Genomic DNA, 21,305 nt, shown 5'->3' with positions numbered 1-21,305 from the left:
TCTAAATTATATAAAACCCAGTTCCATAGTCGCGTCGCATAACGGAAAACGAATCATTTTGTAACAGGCTATATTAAAAACTATGTTAAAAGGGAAAATGCAATTATATGAATTTACTAAGCTATTGTGATATTAACGATGTTTTGTGTTCATGGGCGAGAACATCTACCACTTGTTCCAGAGAATCAAAAACAGAGGGGCCTGGCAACCCTTTATTTTACTCCAGGTGTGTATGAATTTTCAGGATAATGAAATATAAGATCGAAATGTAAATACTGTGGCAAAATCGTAGCAAACAACACGAAAATCGAGTCGTGGCAAACAACACGCCACCGAGGTCAAGTTGGAGACTGTGATGAATGAATGTACGCGGTTGTATGTTTTCTGGACTCAAAAATATCTTCCTAGAGGCAGCGTATCCTGAAATGTGGCTAGCGTCTAGTGGCAAGTATGTACAACGAAAAGTTGAGACTTCATAACGGAAGACAGGAGGATAACCATTGAAAATGTTATGTGTGCAATATGTATGAGTTATGGGTTTGCCTGGGATATCATTTACAACCAGTCGCATCTTCAGAAAGTGTTAGAACATTGAGCAATATGACTGCTCACACCTTTCTAGAAGAGAAATCACAAGGACGCTGCACGAGAAATGTTGCATTACTGTGAGGTGGATGAAGAGGACTTTTTCGACCGACTAATGACAAATGGATGAAAGTTGGGTTTATCCTTATGACCGAGAAACAAAGTAAATGAATTAAATGAAATCTTTTTAAGTTTTACGTCCCACGATTATACCGGTTAGGCTAAAGGAGACGGTGATGATGAGTAATGAATGAAGTGGGAGGAAACGGGAGAACCCCGAGGAAACCCACGCATACGGTGTTTGTCCAACACAAAGTTCACTTGGCGGGGGCTGGGATCGAACCCGGAACCCCAAGCACCAGAGGTGAACGCTGTACCACTGAGCCACCGCGACCCCACAAAGTAAATGAACAAACAATAAAAACACCTCTCCTCCCTAATCCCTAAAAAGACATGTGTGCAGAAGTTTGCCTCCAAGGTGGTGTTTTTCGTTTTCATTGGCTGTGAAGGGGTTATCATGATAGATTACCTACCACAGGGGCAAACTATTACTACTACCAGGGCCGGATTTAGGGGGGTGCAAAGGTGCAAGTGAGAGAAAATAATACACTATCTAAAATGAGAAGCTAGCAGTGAAAATAGCAACACTTTCCGAAACTTTCTGCCATCATATTTCCGTTTGGGGCTTAAAAGAAAGCAGAACTTTGCAAAAGCTAAAGTTTAAGTCGATTTTCTAAAGGTATAAGGAAAACAATATAACATTGTCAAGTAGGGAAGAAAACACAACCCAGGAGGAGAGAACATTTTTTCCTGCATAATACTTGCAACCCTCCGCTCTGCAAAATACTTTCCTCCGTTCTATGCATCAGTGTTGTCAGGGGTAAATAATATTGTCACATGTCACATTGAAGACTTTAAGTGTGATCGGTTATTTTGATAGTTATTGGTACACCCCCTCAGACAATCCTGGATCCGCCCTTGACTAGTACCTATTATTACTGCCTCGCGACTAATTTACTAGAGGAACTAAAGAAGAAATGTCCGGGATTGATCACAAAAGGTGTGCCGCTGTTGGTAGACAATGTACCAGCTCATTCTGGCCATGCATCCATGATGAAGGCAGTGGAATTACGATATGAAATATTGCCCCACCCTCATACTTACCGGACTTAGCACCAATTGATCTCTTTCGCTTCCCAGAAATGAAGCGTCCACTCAGAGGACACCATTTTGACAGCAGGGATGACATCATTTCTGATACTAAATTTTGTTTTCAAAGTCAAACTGCAGACTTCTACAAAACGGGCTTACGAAAAGTGAAGAACAGCTGCCAAAAGTGTGTCACTTCGCACGGTGACTACGTAGAGAAGGGCTAATACCATCGGTGGGGTGCTGACTGCCACGGGTGCTTGCTGCCACAGCCAATTATTGGTGCTGATTGCCACGACTGGCGCTGATTGCCAATATCAAGGTGCTGACTGCCACGATGGCGTGCTGACTGCCACGAGCCTGAGAGAAAGTTGCTAGACGTAACATTACCGGACGCCAAGAAGCATGAAAGAAACTAGATGATCGTGTTGTTCAGACCAACACCTAACAAAGGTAAACAGGTCTCTGTATGTACACTCATGTCTAAACTTATAGTCACATGGTTATAAATATGTTGTTCTAGTAATATAATTTGATAACGAATTCGCCCGGTATTTCTTATAATGTTAGTATGCGTATAATCGGCAAAGACAAGTATGTGGTAAATTTTATGTCAAAAGAGCAGTAAATATGAACAATAAAACGAAAATAAAATTTTCTTGTCCATTTAGTTACATTTTCGTATTTTACTTATTATGATTTTCGTATTTATAATTCTTTTCCTATGAAATTTATCACAAATATAAATTTCCTGATTATACATATAATATAAGTATTAAAAGTACTCTGCAAAATTATCAAATTATATTCTTACAAGAAGACAATTATAGATATGCGACAATAATTTTGGACATGAGTGTACTTTCAGTTTTTTCAGGGAGTGGTGCGTACAAAATGGTACGATTTATGTATTCTCACTTGAACTCCCTAGGTCAGTATGAACTGTGTACAGCTGTGCAAATTGTTTCGAGCAGCTCTTGAAAGTTCCATCAAAAAAGCACTGCTGGCTGTACCTCACAAGGGAAGTTCAGGAGAAAGCACTCGCCTGCAGAGAAACTAAGCATGCCATTTGAAGTCCCAATTCATGCTGATTATAACAAGCTAATAAAGCTCCTGTACGGTTGAGAACGGTTCGAGATATTCAACTTGGAAGTTTATATGAGAAAATGAGGATATACGGATTTATACGCGTAAGTACAACATAATTAGTAACGAATATTGACATACGAACTGAAAGCTATCGGAAGTAACAGAAAAAAAAAGTGTTTCGCAATAACTAACGGGTTTGTTAGATACATTTAGTCATTACATTGTTCACAATAATCATAGGTTAGAGATAAAAATTGATCACTGTTGTTCTTCTGTTTTATGAAGAAATGACGCAGGCAAAATACTACCTTACACCATGAACATTTTATATGTGCAATTGTGTTGCATCCGTCAAGAGAACAGTTCGCAGAACCAAAGCAAAAAGCAAATTCGACAAGTGATTCAAAAGGTATAGGCCTATAATTTGTTCGTAACCTGCCTTGCAGAACGCAAACCGAAACAATCCAATGTATCGCGGTGATCGGAAGTGATTCGTATGGACAAGAACTTTATTTGATTGTTTCGTTGGTACATTATAACGTACAGATGAAGAAGATTCATACTATGTACGAATCTCCTCCCATAATCCTTGATTGATCGGAATCAAAACATATCAAATGGTTGCACAAATCGTGTGCAATTCTTTGGTATCTTCTCAACCATTACGTCTTTGCCATCCGTCATGCAACTTGTAATGGACAATTTGTCTGTGAATGGACCCCACTGATCAAGCAATAGCAAGTTCAAACCATCAGGCTTCGCCATGGGTGAGAATACTTAACGCATTGAAACGTGCATCCACTCATTTTCTCATATAAATTTTCAAGCTGAATATCTCGAACAATTCTCAACGTACAGGAGTTGTATTACCTGTTGTAATCAGCATGAATTGGTGCTTCGAATGAAATGCTTATTTCTCTGCAGGCTAGTGCTTCTCCCAAACTTCCCTTGTCAGCTGGCTTCAGACCATCATACCCATTAAATAATACAATAAAACAATTAATATAAACAATGAAATGTGCAAATTGTAAAATACATATAATAGAAAAGACAATCCCTCTATAAACATCCAAGTGTATGTCGTTCCACTTAGTGAGCAACTTTGTAACTTATAGGATGCCACATAGATTTGCTGTGATGATTACTAAATTAATCCCTACTAAATTAATTAATAATCATAAATTTAGTATGAGGGATTAATTTCTCTCTTTCCAAATACAGTTTCTCCCAGGCTCGTGGCAGTCAGCACGCCGTCGTGGCAGTCAACACCTTCATATTTGCAATCAGCGACAGTCGTGGCAGTCAGCACCAATAATTGGCTGTGGCAGTCAGCACCCGTGGCAATCAGTACCTATCCATACCATCATGGTGTCAGAGTTTTCGATGGTAAATTTTCCTGGGTGATTGTACGAATATTTTGATATATTCTTGTACATTTATATATAGTTATTTTCTTTTAATATTAACCATCTCCTTAGCTTATATTTAATAGCACCCTTTTAGATCTGGCATTTCTTAGTATCCTTTTGTATACCAAATTTAAGAAGCAGCGAGTGCAATTGTTACATTCGTCATTTTCTAGGAAAATTCTTCTATCATCGAATCAATAATTGCAGCCCTCTATCCTAATTCCCTTTCACATCGAATTTTCAAAAATCCTTCCTTAGTGGTACCTTACGTCATAAATTCTACGCACAGTCTGAAATTTAAAGTTTCCAACTTAAGCGGTTTGTCCTAGCCGTTGATCAGTTAGTCAGGATTTCTTCTTTTGTACTGTATATAGAGATTGTAGAACACGCATACTAGAACACGTGAAATTTTCAATATATTAATTACAATTTTGAGTTTGGTCATTTATAAACCAGTCCAGAATAATTATTTGTTAAAATCTCGCTGTTTTCTGTGCTAGACTTATTTATTGAGACATATAGACATTTTTGTTTACATAAATCATATTGCTTTTGTAAATAACTGATTAATATGATATGAAGTGTCAGTTTTATTAAATGATCCAGAACATTTTTTCAAGCACTTTCTGCTTAAACATTTTAGTAATATATGCTAACTTAACCAGCATTTTTCAAAACATCTTATGTGTAATAAGAGGTAACTAAATTGGATTAAGTAATATAACAATATATTTTTAGACATTTACATTAGATAAATAATACATTTTAATACTGAACGTAAAAGGCACGAAGACTATGATGTGTTTTAGTTCATTTTTTTTTTTTTTTTTTTTTTTTGTAAAGGGTTATTTTATATTATTTCTTTGAAATCTTTAATGCGTTCATGGTTTTGCTTTCACAAATATTGTAGAAGACATTAAAAGCATTTTACTGTATGCTGATATAACATTTTCAGTAACTTTTAGTTTGGATTTTCAGTTTACTATAGTTGTAAATGATAAAATATTAACTTTGTTGTAGTTTCTACCATTGAAACAACTTAGAAGAAATTGCTTTTAACTACTGTTAACATTCAACATAGCAAAACAATATTAAATGGAACACATACATTTCACGAAACTAATATATCACTTCAGTTTATTATTACTACATTTTAGTACACCTATCAGTCTTAATTCCAGGACATATCTTAGACATAACAGTAGATCAATTAACAACAATGACTAGTTTTATTTATTAACATTTCATTACAATTTTATTTGAGCAAATAACATAAATTAATAATTAAAAACTTATAATTAATTATATAGAGAGAAACTTTAATATTTTCTTTCAACTATACGAAAACTACACTTTGTTTTGAACTCATTTAAACAGACTGATTCTTACGTACTATATATACTTTGTATGCATGTACAGGATATTTGGAGTAAAATCTGCAATACTCTGGGAGAGTCTAAGCGAAATATATCAACTGAGGTCTGTCCGATTTTGAACGGTTACCGAGACACGATAGAAACAGTATAATGGCCTGCCTGAAAGTTAATAGTTAAATATCATAGCATTACAGAGAAGAAATATTCTTACACAATGTCTGACCTTATCAAGGAACGCCATATTATGCCTGTAGTAACTGTAACGTATTAACAAGTGCACTAATTGCGTTTACGGTGTGTTTGAAAATCTGTTACGTGATATGTGAGACGCTGGTAAGCCAAAGTTCTGTCCACTGCTGCCCATCAGGAACATAGTAATGACTTTCTGCGTCCATGTGATCTTTCTGATGTGATGTGATGACATCACTTACTTGCTGTTTGTGTTCCTGTGTATTCCTATCTCTTTGTCCCACGTTAAACTGTAGGTTCATATTTGTCTCATATAGTTTCGGTGATAAAGGTAACGTTGCACTCCAAACGAACCAACCTTTCTCGGTAACCGCTCAAAACCGAATAAATGTTCAAATAGCTATTTTTGTTTATAATCACTCATACTACCATTTAACAGAGTATTATACATTCCTCCACAAACACTCTGCGTATATTTTTTATAGTTCATACAGAGTTCTATAGCGGCCCGTTACATCTTTCATGAGAACCTAGTAAATACATGCATATAACCACTTGTTGCCTATTTCATAGATCGTATACCAGATTTGAGTTTAAGTTTACTAATGAAAAGTGTACTAAAACTATAAACAGAGACATAACACTACACCTTAAACTATGCTAATTTCCTAATGTACAAAAGTGTTATTAGGAAACTCTTTGGTCCCAATTAGAGGTATACTGTACAGAGTATGGTTCTGTCATTTCCATAAGTATTGCTGGTTAAATTCATTACCAATTGGCACCTTAAGTTATAATTCATACTTATAAATATATATATTTATAATCCATAATTCATATTCATACTCGTACAAATAAACTTCATTACATGGCAAGTATAACAATAAAATAAAATCTTATCACTCTTGTACAGAAACGGCACATTTAGCAATATTATATTTTGTTTCTACCTCTTTAAACTGATTAACACTAGTTTAAATATATATGCTATAAAAATTCAATAGTTTACAGCCAACCGTCACAGCCAAAGTATCTGTTAATATCTGATTGCTCAGGACAATGAAAAGTTAAAACAACGAAGAAACTACAATAGTTTAAAAGTCTTCACTATGCCCCGACTTTTCTTGTAAATAAATAGTATTTTTTTGTTAATAATTTAGTACAACAACAAACAAAAATAATTTTTGGAACTGAGTCATTTAATATTTGCAAAATGATATTAAAACATCGACTAATAATTGCTAATGGAACGTTAGAAACACATGTTAATTTACATCACAACACTAACCTGGAAGCATTCCTGTGGCGACCAAACTTTTTCAAAAGATCATTAATATTTCGAGAACCTTTCTAGAGTTTTCATTCTCAAGATAGTTTAAAGCTTATTACATCATGTTACACAGCTAACTGATTACATACTTCAGAGATAATAAAATAATTATAAGAACCTATTGATATTAGTGCGTGAATACAAAAACAAAAACTCCCTGTAGAGTGTGTCTCATGTACATTTATTTCAAGCTCCAGATGTTTTATTAATGACCGGATAATGCACTATTCCTAGTCAATGATTAATCTCTACAGTCTATAGATCTTAATACATAAAATCTTCTATAGGAACATCTATTACAATGCTTCAAACCTCGAAGTATTGAAAATATTTTTAAAAAAGGTCTTTACAGAGTAACTTTTAGGTTAGTATTGTGCCATAAGTGAACAAAGACTTGTTTACAGAACCTCTTTTATAAAATACATAAATTTGTTTCACAACTATGACCTCACTGCGCTCCTACATTTATAAGAAAAGATCCAGAGGATCTCGTGTTATTGGTTTATTTAAATGCATTTTCTAAATACTATTTGTTTCACTTGATTTTACGTGAGAGAATGCTCATTATGTTAGTATGTATGTATATGTTAGTATATGCTATATGTACAGATATACTATGTATACAACCAACTATGTCGTCGTTAAGTTCTATCTTGTAGAACGTTTCGAATCTATAAAGGGGGAAATGTCTCAACTATTAGGTACAATGGAACAACCTAGTTAGATTGTTTACATTTCAGTTGAGAAAAGTGTTCAACACGTCCTACAAACTAAGATTATTGACGATACAGTTGGGTGTATTTTTGTTTAATTTAACAATTCTCATTTGTATTTAAGTTATTCCGTAAATTATTTTTAAAAAGTAGTGAGAATTCCCTTCAGAACATTGTCTCGTTTGGTTTTGTAATTACACTTCGGAATACAAACGAAGAAAGAACGTAGACTTACTATTGAAACCCAAATTACTTTCATAAAAGTACTGAATATTTGCAAATAACCGGTTTTGGTCTACTTTTTTTTTTTTTTTCACTTTTCCTGCCTCCCTGACAATACTTCAAACAGGAGTAATCACCTGGTTAATAGCTCCCAGTACCGGGAATAACTTGAGGAAAAGCTTTCGATAGCATTAATCTATGTCGAAATCAGGTTTGTGTTTTATCACTTCTTCAACAGCGGGCCAATCAATTCCATCATCATCCCACAATTCCCTGCTTCCTGTCGGTCTCTTTGCTGTGTATTCATCTATTGACATATCTTTTATAATCTTGCACATTACACAATCACTGTCAATATTTGCGGGTGCTATACGTGAACTGGTGCTTTTTATTGCATTATTTGCTGTAACATTTCCTATGAAACTATAGCTGACAGCAGCATTATATTGCTGATTAGGGAGTTTAGGTGTTTTGTCGCATGCGGATTTAAGAATATCGGAATACGACTGTTTCAAATTTAAAGATTGTTCTGCAGCTTGAGCACTTGATTCATTATTATCATTCAAGTCAATGTTTTTCACAGATTGAACATTCACTTTTTCATCATCACTACTATCACTACTTGAGCTCTCTGAATTCGTCAACGTATACTTTAACACAGATTCTACGGAAGAAAAATCACACTCTGAAGAACTATCTTCTGATCCATGGGCCTCACTAAGGGCTTCTTCTATGTAGTATGGTAAAGTGTCCCTTCTGAGATGTATCTTCTTCCTCTTTCTTGATATTTCTGCGATATCTGTCTCCATCTCATTTGCTGTCGCAGATGTTTTTGTAGCAACTGCTTCAGATTTATTTTCCGACACTTCTTTGGATGATAGCTCCATTTGATAGGTCAAGTAAACCATGGATGGCCAAGCTTCTTCTATTGATCCCACATTATTTGTATCATTATTCGTATCAAGTAGATGGTTAATTTCTTTAGACTGCAATACTTCTTTTGTCTTTCTCCCTGTCGCGTGGTTTCCAGACTCTTCTTGTTCGGGGTCACTGGACGATGGAAGAAGTGAGTTTTTGTTTCTCTTGCATTTATTTGATTGGATTTTGTTACGTTGCTTAACACCTTCAAACCAATCCTCGAGGTTTTGATTCATTGAATGCACTTTTTGCTTATCGGTATCCTCATTCCCAACGGATAAATGGACATCCTTCTTAGATCTTGAGCGCTCAGTTACCTGGGAGTACGTTAGTACAGTCTGTCCTGAATCGTCACGTACTGAATTCTCAGCATTTTGTATTTTTTGAAGATTTTCATCCTTACTTTCAATGACTTGAGACTTCTTTCGGGGTTGGCTGAAAATAGGTGGCAATTCTGGCCATTCTTCTTTCTTATTATTTATCTGTTTAATTACTTTCACCTTTGGAGCGTCCTCTTCTGCAGGCTTTATTATTGGAGTAGTGAGCATGGGAACATTTGGTCTACAAGTGATCTGGTTGCATCTGATCGTTCGTGTCCTCTGATGATGGCTCATGATCGTACTTTCAATAGATAGGTCTACTACAAGATCATTCTTTTCCTCACTTCTTCCATCTAAGTCATGAACCCTGTACTGAGGTGATTCTCTATCTTGTACTAAATTGTCTACTTGCTCATATTCGGCGTCCAGCAGCGATTCTAGACTTGAATCGGAGGAAACTTTCCAACTATTAGATGACGTTTCTGAAGAAAATGGTACTTCATCAGAGCTATCGTCAGATTGTTCTTCTTCTAAAAATTCATAACAACTAGAGTCATTGTCAGTAAATTCTACAAACGAAGTACGCAAAAATCTTTCAGATATTCCCTGAGAAAAGTCGACGTTTGATGCACAACTCCAAGTTTGATTATGTACTTCAGTCCGGATAGTTTCATTCAGTTCCTCCAAACTAATAGTCCCATATTCTTTACGTTGTTGAACTAAACACTGTGGATTATGACAGACAAATTGTACTGGTGTAATTACTGGGCAATATGAACAAGCAGAAAATGTACAAATACACTCTGGAAAGTATATGGGCTGACCAGAATATTGTCCTCTTATTGTTTGAGGTTGTTCTGAAAAAGGATTATTTCTTTCCGGTGAACATCCGAAATAGGAATATTGTTGAAATTCCAATTGGTACCTGTTGTTGACGGGCCAAAATGGATTGAAAACAAATGGAATTACCTGCAAATAAAAGGAAAAAGAATTTCCTTTAGTAACGACGCTATTTAAATTGAATAAAAATAATACAAGCGTGAATGTATGTTTACAATTATAATTGAAAAAAAGAATACTGGCTTATATACAGTGATCTCTACTTTATACCAACTTCTTTGCGAATTATATTTTATGATCAAAATTACGCTTACTCTATGCTTTAAATACATCGAATAATCTTGGTAGTGGAACTGAAAGGGACATTGCTCCCATTAGTTGATAATCTACAATCGAAAGGGACAAAGTGACGAATTTGCCCTTTCTACTGAACAAAGGCATTGCGGTGATTTCTTTTTATTATTATTATTATTATTATTATTATTATTATTATTATTATTATTATTATTATTATTATTATTATTATTATTATTAGATGTTTCAAGACCAGAACAAGTTTCTACTTCCACACCCATTTATGAACGTAGCCCCTCCTATAGAGCAGTGCTGGCTTGTCTTAAGCTTTCACACTACGTTGATTTTTTTTTTTTTTTAATCTATCAGCAATTTTCCTAAATGTCTAGAATATAGTTTAAAAAGTATACAGAAGCATTCTAACATCAGCAGAGTATGACATTATGTTTAAATTGTACCAATAAATAACTTTAACAGGCGAAGTTTAAGAGGTGTTATAAAAGTAACGAGACTGTCAACACTGTAGGAATCGAACCTTCACACGACAGTTAATTCTTTCCATTGACTCAGTTCAAGTTTGTACTTGCTCCAGATGCTACAGGATCACTGGCGCAAATTCCGAAGGGATGAGGGAGACTGTTCCCCCAATTTTGGAACTGGGCGGGACAGTTCCCCAATAATCCGATTTGAATTTTTTTTTTTGGGGGGGGCGTAGTATGAGTCTCATCTCTCTTGTTCCCAGAATAGGCCTCAAAATCAACGTGGAAGACAACTCTGCGCCCCTAATCCTCCACAAAATTGTGTTTCATCTTCATAAGTATTTTGAACAGCACTTAAAAAAAGACTATGGGAACGGTGTTATCTGTCCCCCCCCCCCTTAATGCTAAAGACAGATTTGCGCCGATGTACACGATTACTCAGAGCGACTGAAATTGTGTTTTAAAATGGACCGACAAAAGTTTAAGCAACATTTTGACACCACATTTCATGCAAACGCTTGGGACGAATCCGCTAATATGATTGCTGAAAAGTTACAAAAGGTTTATGAAGAAAATTCTCTACCCAGGGCACAAGCGTTCAGATAGCACAAGTTCTTTTTAGAAGGCCAAGACGAACCAAATGTAGCAAGATCTTCAATCTCAAAACGGATGACAATAAAAGAATGAAGTACCTTGTGAGGTCAGATCATCGATTGACTGTGAGAATGATCACTATTGAGTAATCGTTGAATGTATATTTGCCGTTCATCAAATTTTAACACAGATTTCGGACTTGGGAAAAGTGTGCGGCCAGACACTGTAAACACTAAGATGCTACACAACGACAACGCACAGTTTCCATCAATGAATTTTGAAAAAAAAAATCCCGTGATTTTCCACCACTCTATCGAAGCATCTCAGTCCCTGCGACTTCATTTTATTCCTCTTGCTCAAAAACCACTACTCGAAATGGCGCCATTTTGGTACTTTGAATAATATCCAGAAGAGTGTAACTGACGAACTGAACGGCACTCCAGCAGAAACCTTCCAGAACTGCTACGAAGAATAAAAACAATTCCTTCATCGTTGCGTAGCTGTCCAAGGGGAGTATTTTGAAGAATAACCTTGATTTGTAACAATAACAAAATTTAAGAGAAAATATCTCATTATTTTTCTAACGCACCTCTTACATACAGTTACTAAAGTCTGGATATATGTTTGTAAGATGGAAATGAATTGATTAAATCTGCGTTATGGCTATTGAGGCTTGGGTTCTACTTAGTTGTGCTATTCCATTTTTTAACAACCGGTTCTCTCCCTCTTTCTCTCTCTCTTAATATATATATTCCAGGCGTATTCCAGAAGTAGGGCCGTCGACGTATAGTGAAATGGGGGTAGGCTGGAACACAATATCATGCATGCAGCGCCAACAACGACTATTTACGAAGCCACTGCAGTGGTTGTCTTGAGTCAATAGGAGTTTGCCAGCCGTGGGAGACAGATCGCAACCGCTGCGAGAATTGTTTCTCCTGCTAATCGTGAAGTGCACAGTATGATACGATTTTTGCTTGCAAAAGGAACTTCTATAGCTGATATCCATTGGAAATTGTGCCTATGTATGGACCTACAGTAATGAGTGCAAGAAAGGTTCCCAAATGGTGTTGCGAGTTTCAAAATGGTCGCACCAACGTGCACGATGAAGACCGGAGTGGCAGGCCTAGTGTTCAGACGGATGATTTCGTGGGACAAATGATTCAAAAACTGCCATGTGATCGGCAATAGACGATCAGTGCTCTGGCTCACGATTTCCCCCACGTTGCACGAACCACCATCTACAGGATTGTCACAGAAACGCTTGGATATCATAAGTTGAGTGCAAGGTAGGTGCCGAAAATCCTAACATACCAGCACAAAGAGCAACGAATGTGCAGTGCCCGACAGTTTTTCGATCGGTATCGAAAATAGGAAGATGATTTGTTTTCCCACATTGTGATGGGCGACGAGACGTGGATCTCGTACACCAACGGCGAATCCAGACAATAATCTATGCAGTGTCTCCATTCAGGTTCCAACAAACCAAAAAATTGTGTATGTGTTTATGTCTGGGCAACACAAACGGTTCTGCGAACTCGAAATATTTTAACAACCGGCTCTCGCGAACCAACGGAATAGCACCACTGGTTCTACCCAGGGGTAAAGGTATGGGGACGATAGGTAGCGGCATGACGTCACGCAATCCCCTGTCTTTTTTTGCCCATTGTAATATTGTAGGAACTGGGGAGACGCCGAACATATTTTTTGAGGTGGGAGGATGACGTCCCCCTGCGTTCCCCCTCACTTTTACCCCTAGTTCTACCTAAGAGAAATATTATGATAATGACTACCACCTTGAAGTCAGTCATCTTGAATCCAACTGAAATATTTCAAATGGCAAAGAGGACATATTAGCCAAAACGTTAAAAAAAAAAAAAAAAAATCAGTATCGGTTTTTACCAATTTTATCCGTAAGGTGTGATTCATATGTCAATGTATGAGACAGCATGTTTATCTTTCTGTCATTTCTTTCGTTGCTGAAGAAAAGTGTATCAAAATGACATTAACGCTTCAGTACCACACTGACATTCTGATCAGTCTCGGACTGGGGGATATAGGGCCCCGGCAGGAGCCTCATTTGGAGGGGCCCCATCTTTTATTATTATTATTATTATTATTATTATTATTATTATTATTATTATTATTATTATTATTATTATTATTATTAGTAGTAGTAGTAGTAGTAGTAGTAGTAGAAGTAGTAGTAGTTTAACAGTCTTGTAAAACCTTTGCGAATGGGGGCGGGTGGCTTACTTCATGAAGCTGTGATCTTCATTTACGCGAGGTAATGGGGCCCCAAGGTCTGTTTCTTTATGGTGTTTCAATAACTTGTCAAATGACTAACAGAGACCCCAGCATGGGCCCCCGAACATAGCGGCAGGGTGGAGTCCCCCTGGCTCACGAAAATGTAATATAGCAAACCACATTTATTAATTACCAAAAATACCAGACATAATATAGCAATCATGGAGATGGGCAACCCTAGAAAATTTTATTCTGGCGCCCCTGGGTCCCTGCAGGACTTGATGAAAGTCAGTCTCACTTCGCCATTCATGGGGCCCCAATACACATTTATACAATATGATGCCGGGGCCCCATTCTTCATATTGTTGAAATATATTCTTACTAGGCGAGAAAGAAAGGACCCCAAACAAGACTTTATAATACTGTTAGTTTCATTCCAATAATGGAACCGCAAGACTACGTTCAATGCTGGGGGCCACTGAACTCTGGAAACGAAACAAACTACAATATATATTTAGAGAGGGGCCCCGGCAGGGATCCCTGCCGTCCTGCCCTTGCCAGTCCGAGCCTGATTCTCATAATAATTGATGGACACAGTACTCAAGTGATCGAGGCCCGTTCAATGAGCTAAATCCAGAACACCCACTCATATCTCACAGCACCACAAAATTCTGACCAAATTAAGGGAAACAAGTTGTGTGCACGGCATGCCATCTCGTTTGGATGTACGAAAATTGCTATGAACGAGGAAATACTAACTATTGTCAGCATTTATCAAGATTCTAACTCGCAGAACCCGATCGTAGCACGTGTCAGCTGTGCCGTGAATCAACGTTCAATCGTATAGTCATAAGGTGCAACCAGTAGCACCTTCACAAGCTGCAAATACATCAAGACGTAATTGAATATGGCCCTGACAAACTATTGGAGTTCTGACAATGAGCCCTGGAAAATGGCATGTTAATTCTCAATTTTTCAATGAGGTGTTGTTCAATATCTAGGCAGTTTCTTCCTAAATGGCGAGGTAAAGAAATAGAATCAACAATACTAGTCGGACAAGAACCCACTAGCCTGATGCGTGTAAATGTGTGGGTGGACAGAAACTTATAGTGTGATAGAGAATATAGTGGACACACATTGTGTTTCCGTATTCACTGAAGACAAACTGAATGATGACCGTTATATGAAAGTGCGAGGATGTGTTTCCAATACTTTTGAATAGAGAAAATGCACTACCAACGCACTTTCAGCGTGACGGTGTGCCTTCGCACTATAAGGTTCAAGTCTAATAGATATTGGATCAACAGTTTTCTAGCCACTGGATCTGTAGACGTGCTCCAGTTGAGTAGTCACAGCGATCCCTAGACTTCACTTCTTTAATTTTTAGCTCTTACAACATCTAAAACAGTTGAAAGTATATTAGTCAAAATATTCAGCATCAATGAACTGCAGTAGCCGCCAACTGCAGCAGCTCAGAACATCGGGACCTCATTTCTTGGGCATCAGGTCATGGTTCCCATTTCTGACATAATCGATTTGCTAACGGGATCCAGTCTTTTCGAACGCCAACCACTCGCATCCAAGAACTCCATTTTTAATAGGGAAATAGAATGGACTCAATAAAAAAAATCAGGAAACCATTTCTGAGGCCTCGGGCTAGGCCCGATTTATGACATCATTGCTGTGCTCAGGGGATCCGAGCCTTTCTTACGCCACCATCCACGTCCAAGAACTTCATATTTAATACGTGAATAAAAGGGATACGAACCCAAAATTTCAGGACCCCATTTCTGGAGTTTCGGGGTCCGGGCTCGATTTCTGACATCACGACTATGCTCAGGGTACCGTAACCTTTCTATCGCTACCACCCGCATCCAAGAGCCCCATGTTTAAACGGGAAACAGAATGGACATTGTTGTAAAATTTCGGGGCCCCATTTCTGGGGCTTCGAGGCCTGAGTCCGATTTCTGACATTACCGCTGTACTCAAGCGACCCTAATCTTTCTAATGCCACCATCTGTGCCCAACAACTCTATGTTGAAAAGAGGAATAGAAGGGACCCGAGCCCAAAACTTCAGGACCCAATTTCTGGAACTCTGGGGGTAGGGCAAGATTTCTGACATTACCACTGTGCTCAAACGACTCGGACATTTCCAACGTCACCACCCTCCATGATTAATAGGCAAATAGAAGGGATTCGAGCCCAAATTTCGGGACCCCATTTTTTGGAGTCTCAGGGTATGGGTCCTATTTCTGACGTCGCCACTACGTCAGGGAATTTGGACCTTTCCAACGCCACCACCCGCATCTACCAACTCCATTTCTAACACGGTTTTCCTTACCGTAGGGAGGATTTTAATGGAATTTTATCCATGCTATTTCATAATTCCCATTAATACTGAGCTAACACCATGTTTTCAGAAATTCAACATTTCTTGACAGACAACTATTGGTAACCGAAGGCCATTTTAAAGAAAATTGGCTACCGTTTCCTACGTGTTTTACAGTTGATTTTCGACCCTTTTTATTTTACCGGCGATGAGAGAATAACCGTCGATGAATTGCAGGTGCATCGTACGCACTACGATGTTGTTGGATAACTTTATTTATCTAGTTAGGTCTAGTTAATACAGCTCTGGCTACTAAGACAGTTTTCAGTAAATATGTATAGTTTAGGAAAACTAATTTTAAAAAATAAACTTATCAAGAAATAATTTCACGGATTGGTGAAAATAAAATTATGTATAAATTATCTACTGTAATTATTATAGCCAATGGTGCTTATCTCTAGTGTGAAAGATTACCTGTTCGATTACAGGCGAAGTCTATGATGAGGAACAAGATGTATATGAGATTTCTGGGAATTCTTTCATTTTTATTAATATTACTTGCTCACACTTTCCCATGGTTCTTTCAGCATTAACTTCCACTTATCATTTGTTCCCTTTAACTTAAGGTGGTTAACAGCAGTATGTAAAAGTAACAACTTGCATAGCATAACTAAACATAACATCTTAAATATTTGTTATTCTCCTGTCATGTAAACAAACTTTGTAACTGATTTCTGATTAATCAATTCTTTTTTTTTTTTTTTTTTCAAATTGAACATAATAAGCCGAAATGACATTTCTTTCGGTTTATTTCACCAAGAATTTAACAATTTACTTCTAAATATAGGCCTATCTATATACGAATGTCTAAACCTTCCACTATTTCCAAGTACAAGGGTGAATTCTATGCTGTGATATTTCTAAGAAATCTAACAGCACTGTTCATGCCATATAGTACTTCTTGTGCTATGTTATTCAGTGTTTATTGTGCGTTAAAGAAGACACAGAAACAATTTGAGACTTCTCGCTTTACTTAGAACACAATTAAAATAATATTATGCATGATACTTGAAAACACATAACTTCATTGACTAATAAAGTAAACATTACAGAAAACTTAGGTTGAAGTATATTTAAATACCTGCATTAGTTGAGGCATTAACATAAATGGAGGAAACATGTTGTAACCGTTCATCCAGTTCATATTTAAGAAACACGGACAGTAATTTTAGTTAACTTCGGGAGATGCATAACAGACATCATAAACTAGACCCTTCAACTTTGATTGACGCTTCTGCTTATTCCATTGTTATCAATGTTATAAGTACATTGCCAATAATTGACTAATCACATTGCGCAATCAGTGGTGATCTATTAAAATCAGATTTATAATATTATGGTTATTAAAACTGGTTTATTCGTAAGTATTGCAAATCTTGATTAGGGTATAATCTTGTGACAATATATTATTTGTTTTTCAAGTGGCAAGCTATATTCACAAGGAATGTCACCAAAATTACAACAGCCTGCTCTCTGGTGGCTACGATGGTAATAATAATAATAATAATAATAATAATAATAATAATAATAATAATAATAATAATAATAATAATAATAATAATAATAATAATAATAATAATAATAATAAATACCGATTTTTAAAAATAATCAGTCATAATAAGGTATGGACAGGGAAGAATCAAAAGATAATTGTCTCCTTTAACATTTCGGTATCAGTAAAAACTGAACACACAAGCTTAACTCTTCAGAGTTGATTATTTGAAATCAGTCTTTCTTCAGAGGAAAAAAAAACTGAATTTTATTGAATATAAATATAAATAAAATAAAGAATTTGTTTGCCTGCCTGTGTGCGGCCTCGGGACCAGACGAGTGGACAGAGAATGACCAAATTTTGATCCCGGGTACCTTGGTCCAGGCCCCAGACCAAGACGAAACTTTTTTTTTTTTTTAAATTCGAACCACGGGGTTCTCAGGGACATGTAAAAACAGTAGAAAATGACCGATATTAATATCAAATTCATAGTTTTCGTGGTCGCTGAGATCAATGCTGAAACTGCGATCGCATTAACTTCCAAATTCACTCTATTCGGTTGCTGGCCGGCTTCACCTGGGGAAGATACCCAGACATATAAAAATAATCCAAAGTGACCGATATCAGTGTCAAATCCATTCTTTTCGCAGTTGCTGAGATCAATGGTGATACTTCCATTAGCGATGACTTTTCAAATTCAGCTACCATTGTATGCGGGCCGGAGGTCACCTGCGGGAGGAAGGGTTCCGAGACATGTAAAAATAATCCAAAATGACACTGATAGTAGTGTTAAATCCATAGTTTTTGCGGTCGCTGAGATGAATGGTGATACTCACACAGAAGTTGACTTTCAAATACAGTCCCCATCGGCTGGGGGCCAGAGGCGTTTTTTTTTTTTTTAATTCGAACCAGGATCTCAGGGGCGTTTCCAGGGATATGTAAAAGTAGTTGAAAATGACCGATATTTTTCCTTTCGTTCTTCAGTTTGTTTACATAGATATTTTATCAGATCCATGTAAAGAATGAGTAATTTATCTAGTATATATATTACAACACTAAGACCCCCCAAAAAAAAACGGGGTAAAGGGAACTTTAGACCGCTATATGCCACTAGCGTGAGTGATAGAGCTAGGGGGGCATGGTTCTCTCAAAGAAACCAAACCTGCTCTATGCAAAAATGCTTATATTACAATCGTGAAATCCGTGCAAAAGGAATTTCCCACAAGTGCGTAGGGATTCCCGGAGAATATGTCAAGGAAAGATACGTCAAAATAGGCGAGAATGGATAGGTTTATCACCTGACAACCATAAATAGTGAGTGCCATGTCGAACTCTCAAACAGATACGATATGGTGGACACTGTCATATCCGCTAAGTGTGGTTGTATAACCACCAGGTGACCAACAATGAGGTGGTGGAGGAAAGACACGTCGAGAGGTGATTCCACAATTGAAAACAAGGAAACAAGCAAATATGAACGTAGGTCGAGATGGCGGCATGGTCCAGCAGAAACCGGGCGAAAGAATGCCGCACACCGTCGGCGAAGTACTCCCAAACGAAGAGAGTTATTGATATCGGTCCAAAACAAAAGAATGAAAATCAGACCCAAGAGAAATGATGGTGTAAACCGAATGGCGCAGAGGGAACTGTGCAAGGGGACTCCACACAGAAAGACGGAGAGTCACCAAAACAGACATGGTAGGAGCAGTGCAAAGTGACACAGACGTATGTACAATGACGTGTGACGTAGAGTTGGGTAGCTGGAAAATAGGGATTTCCCACTCCAGCATCGGGTAGTCAAAGTAGGCGCTATTCTAGTTACCGTGGCGATGCGCAACGTGGGAAAGATCTCCCCCAGGAGACCTTCTCGGTTCCGAACGGGGTGGGAACAAAAAGAGGCGAGTGTGGGCGAGAGACTATTAAGGTGCGTTAGAGATATCATGACCTGTTCGACGTTTTCGGGAAGGAAGGGCAAAATATGACTATTGTAGGACGATAAACAAGTGTTCCTTTCAGGTTCCTACAGCCAGCTTGGGATTTCAGACTGAGACCAAGTTCGTGGCTTGGCCTATGTCCTTGATTGCATTCACCACAAACCAATCAAGGCTGAGTTGAAGACTTGAAACCGTTTGTCTGGATCGTCGTCCCAGTTTAACGTTAAGCCTTGTTCATGGGTGGATTGACTTCGGAGCAGGGACGTCATTTAGGGAGGGCCGGAGGGTGCAATTGCCCCCCAAGAGTTTGAGAAATGCATATACTTTAGTCGATGCCTACTAATATACTAGTACAAAACGTGAAATTCTTATGCCGGTGGTACTCTTGCCCCCCAAGCAAAATCTGAAATGACGCCCCTGCTTCGGAGGGGGCGATTAGGGCAATCGCATGCACGCGTTAGGCTTGGAAAAGTTGAGAACCATTGGTCTTGAATACCGCGGGTGGAACAACGTGGCTTTCAAAAAAAAAAAAAAAAAAAAAAAAGAAAGAAAGAAAGAAAGAAAAAAACAATGACAGCCACACTTTGACGGTTCAAGGACATTGCACGGTCACAAACAAAGGGTTATAGCTCCTATACGAATAAAACGCACTAGGCCTACATGCGTACTTTCTTGATTTGCCGCGAGAGGGATCCAGGTTGCCAGTCCAAGTCACTGTGATGCACAAGGAGTTAGTACTGAACAGACACTGAGTACACAACCAAAGAGACAATACATCGCCGAGAGCAAACCTACCTTGTCTATAGACGTCATCCGTGCAATTGAAGTGAGTAACTACTACGTTGTCTTGTGCATCATGTACATAATGTGCTGTGTTGTGACAATGGTCGACTACACCAATCAGGAACAAGATGAGATGGTTTTCTGTATATGGGGAAGCACATGATTTTTTTTTTCAGGCAGCACGGTTATACAACAAACGATATCCGAATAGGCGACAACTGCATCGTACAACGTTTGCTGCGCTTTTTCGTTGTTTGTGTGCGACGGGAACCTTTCGTCCTCCCATGTAAGAGGAGGCTGGAAAATTCATGAGATCACCAAGAAGAAATAACAATTGAAAGATATCATTGTAGCCATTAGAAAGGTCATATATTGTGAACCTCTCATCCCGTATATGATCATTTTATCATTATTTCCTTTGTTACGGGTTCTGTAAGAAGATATGGCAGAGGATCTAAGGAAATTCGAGAAGAATGAGCTTCGCAGTGTCGTCAAGTTTTTTGTGCTGCAAGACAAATCGTCTATGGACATTCATAAAACTTTGCAGGATACTTTTGGGAAACACGCTCCTGGATATCAACAGTAGCGAAGTGAGTGAGGCGTCTTAAGACTGGTCATTGTGAGACTGAAGATGAAACTCTCTCCTGAAGATGAGGCCTTCAAGTGCAGTGGCCACGGAAAACATCGACAAAGCGTATGACATGATCATAGAGGATAAGCGCATATCGATCAAAAACATTGCTACGTGTGTATGGATATCGTATAAGCGTGTGGGTGTCATAATAGCAGAATATTTGGTCATGCGAAAGGTCAATGCCAAATGGATCCCAAAATGTTTGAATGCTGATCAGAAGAGAACACGAGTGCAGGAAATTTTGCAAAAGTTTCAAAACCCTGGTGAGTTCTTGCGCAATCTGGTGACAGAAGATGAAACATGGCTACACTTCTATGATCC

At 37.8% G+C, this 21,305-nt stretch overlaps 1 protein-coding gene across 1 annotated transcript; it reads right to left on the bottom strand.

The window, feature by feature from the left end:
- Positions 1–4,733: 4,733 nt before the first annotated feature.
- LOC145685719 (uncharacterized) lies at positions 4,734–17,359 on the bottom strand. Its single transcript, XM_081758197.1, has 2 exons — positions 17,223–17,359; positions 4,734–10,269 (listed from the first exon to the last, which is right to left on the bottom strand). Exons 1-2 carry the CDS (start codon positions 17,283–17,285, stop codon positions 8,254–8,256), a joined length of 2,079 nt encoding a protein of 692 aa, XP_081614323.1. The 5' UTR covers positions 17,286–17,359; the 3' UTR covers positions 4,734–8,253.
- Between the last annotated feature and the right edge of the window lie 3,946 nt (positions 17,360–21,305).

The sequence above is a fragment of the Thermobia domestica genome, chromosome 1 (genome assembly GCF_964235325.1).
Source record: "Thermobia domestica chromosome 1, izTheDome1.hap1.1, whole genome shotgun sequence".
In the NCBI taxonomy this organism is placed as follows: Eukaryota; Metazoa; Arthropoda; class Insecta; order Zygentoma; family Lepismatidae; genus Thermobia; species Thermobia domestica.
This window is presented reverse-complemented; position numbering and strand designations above follow the sequence as displayed.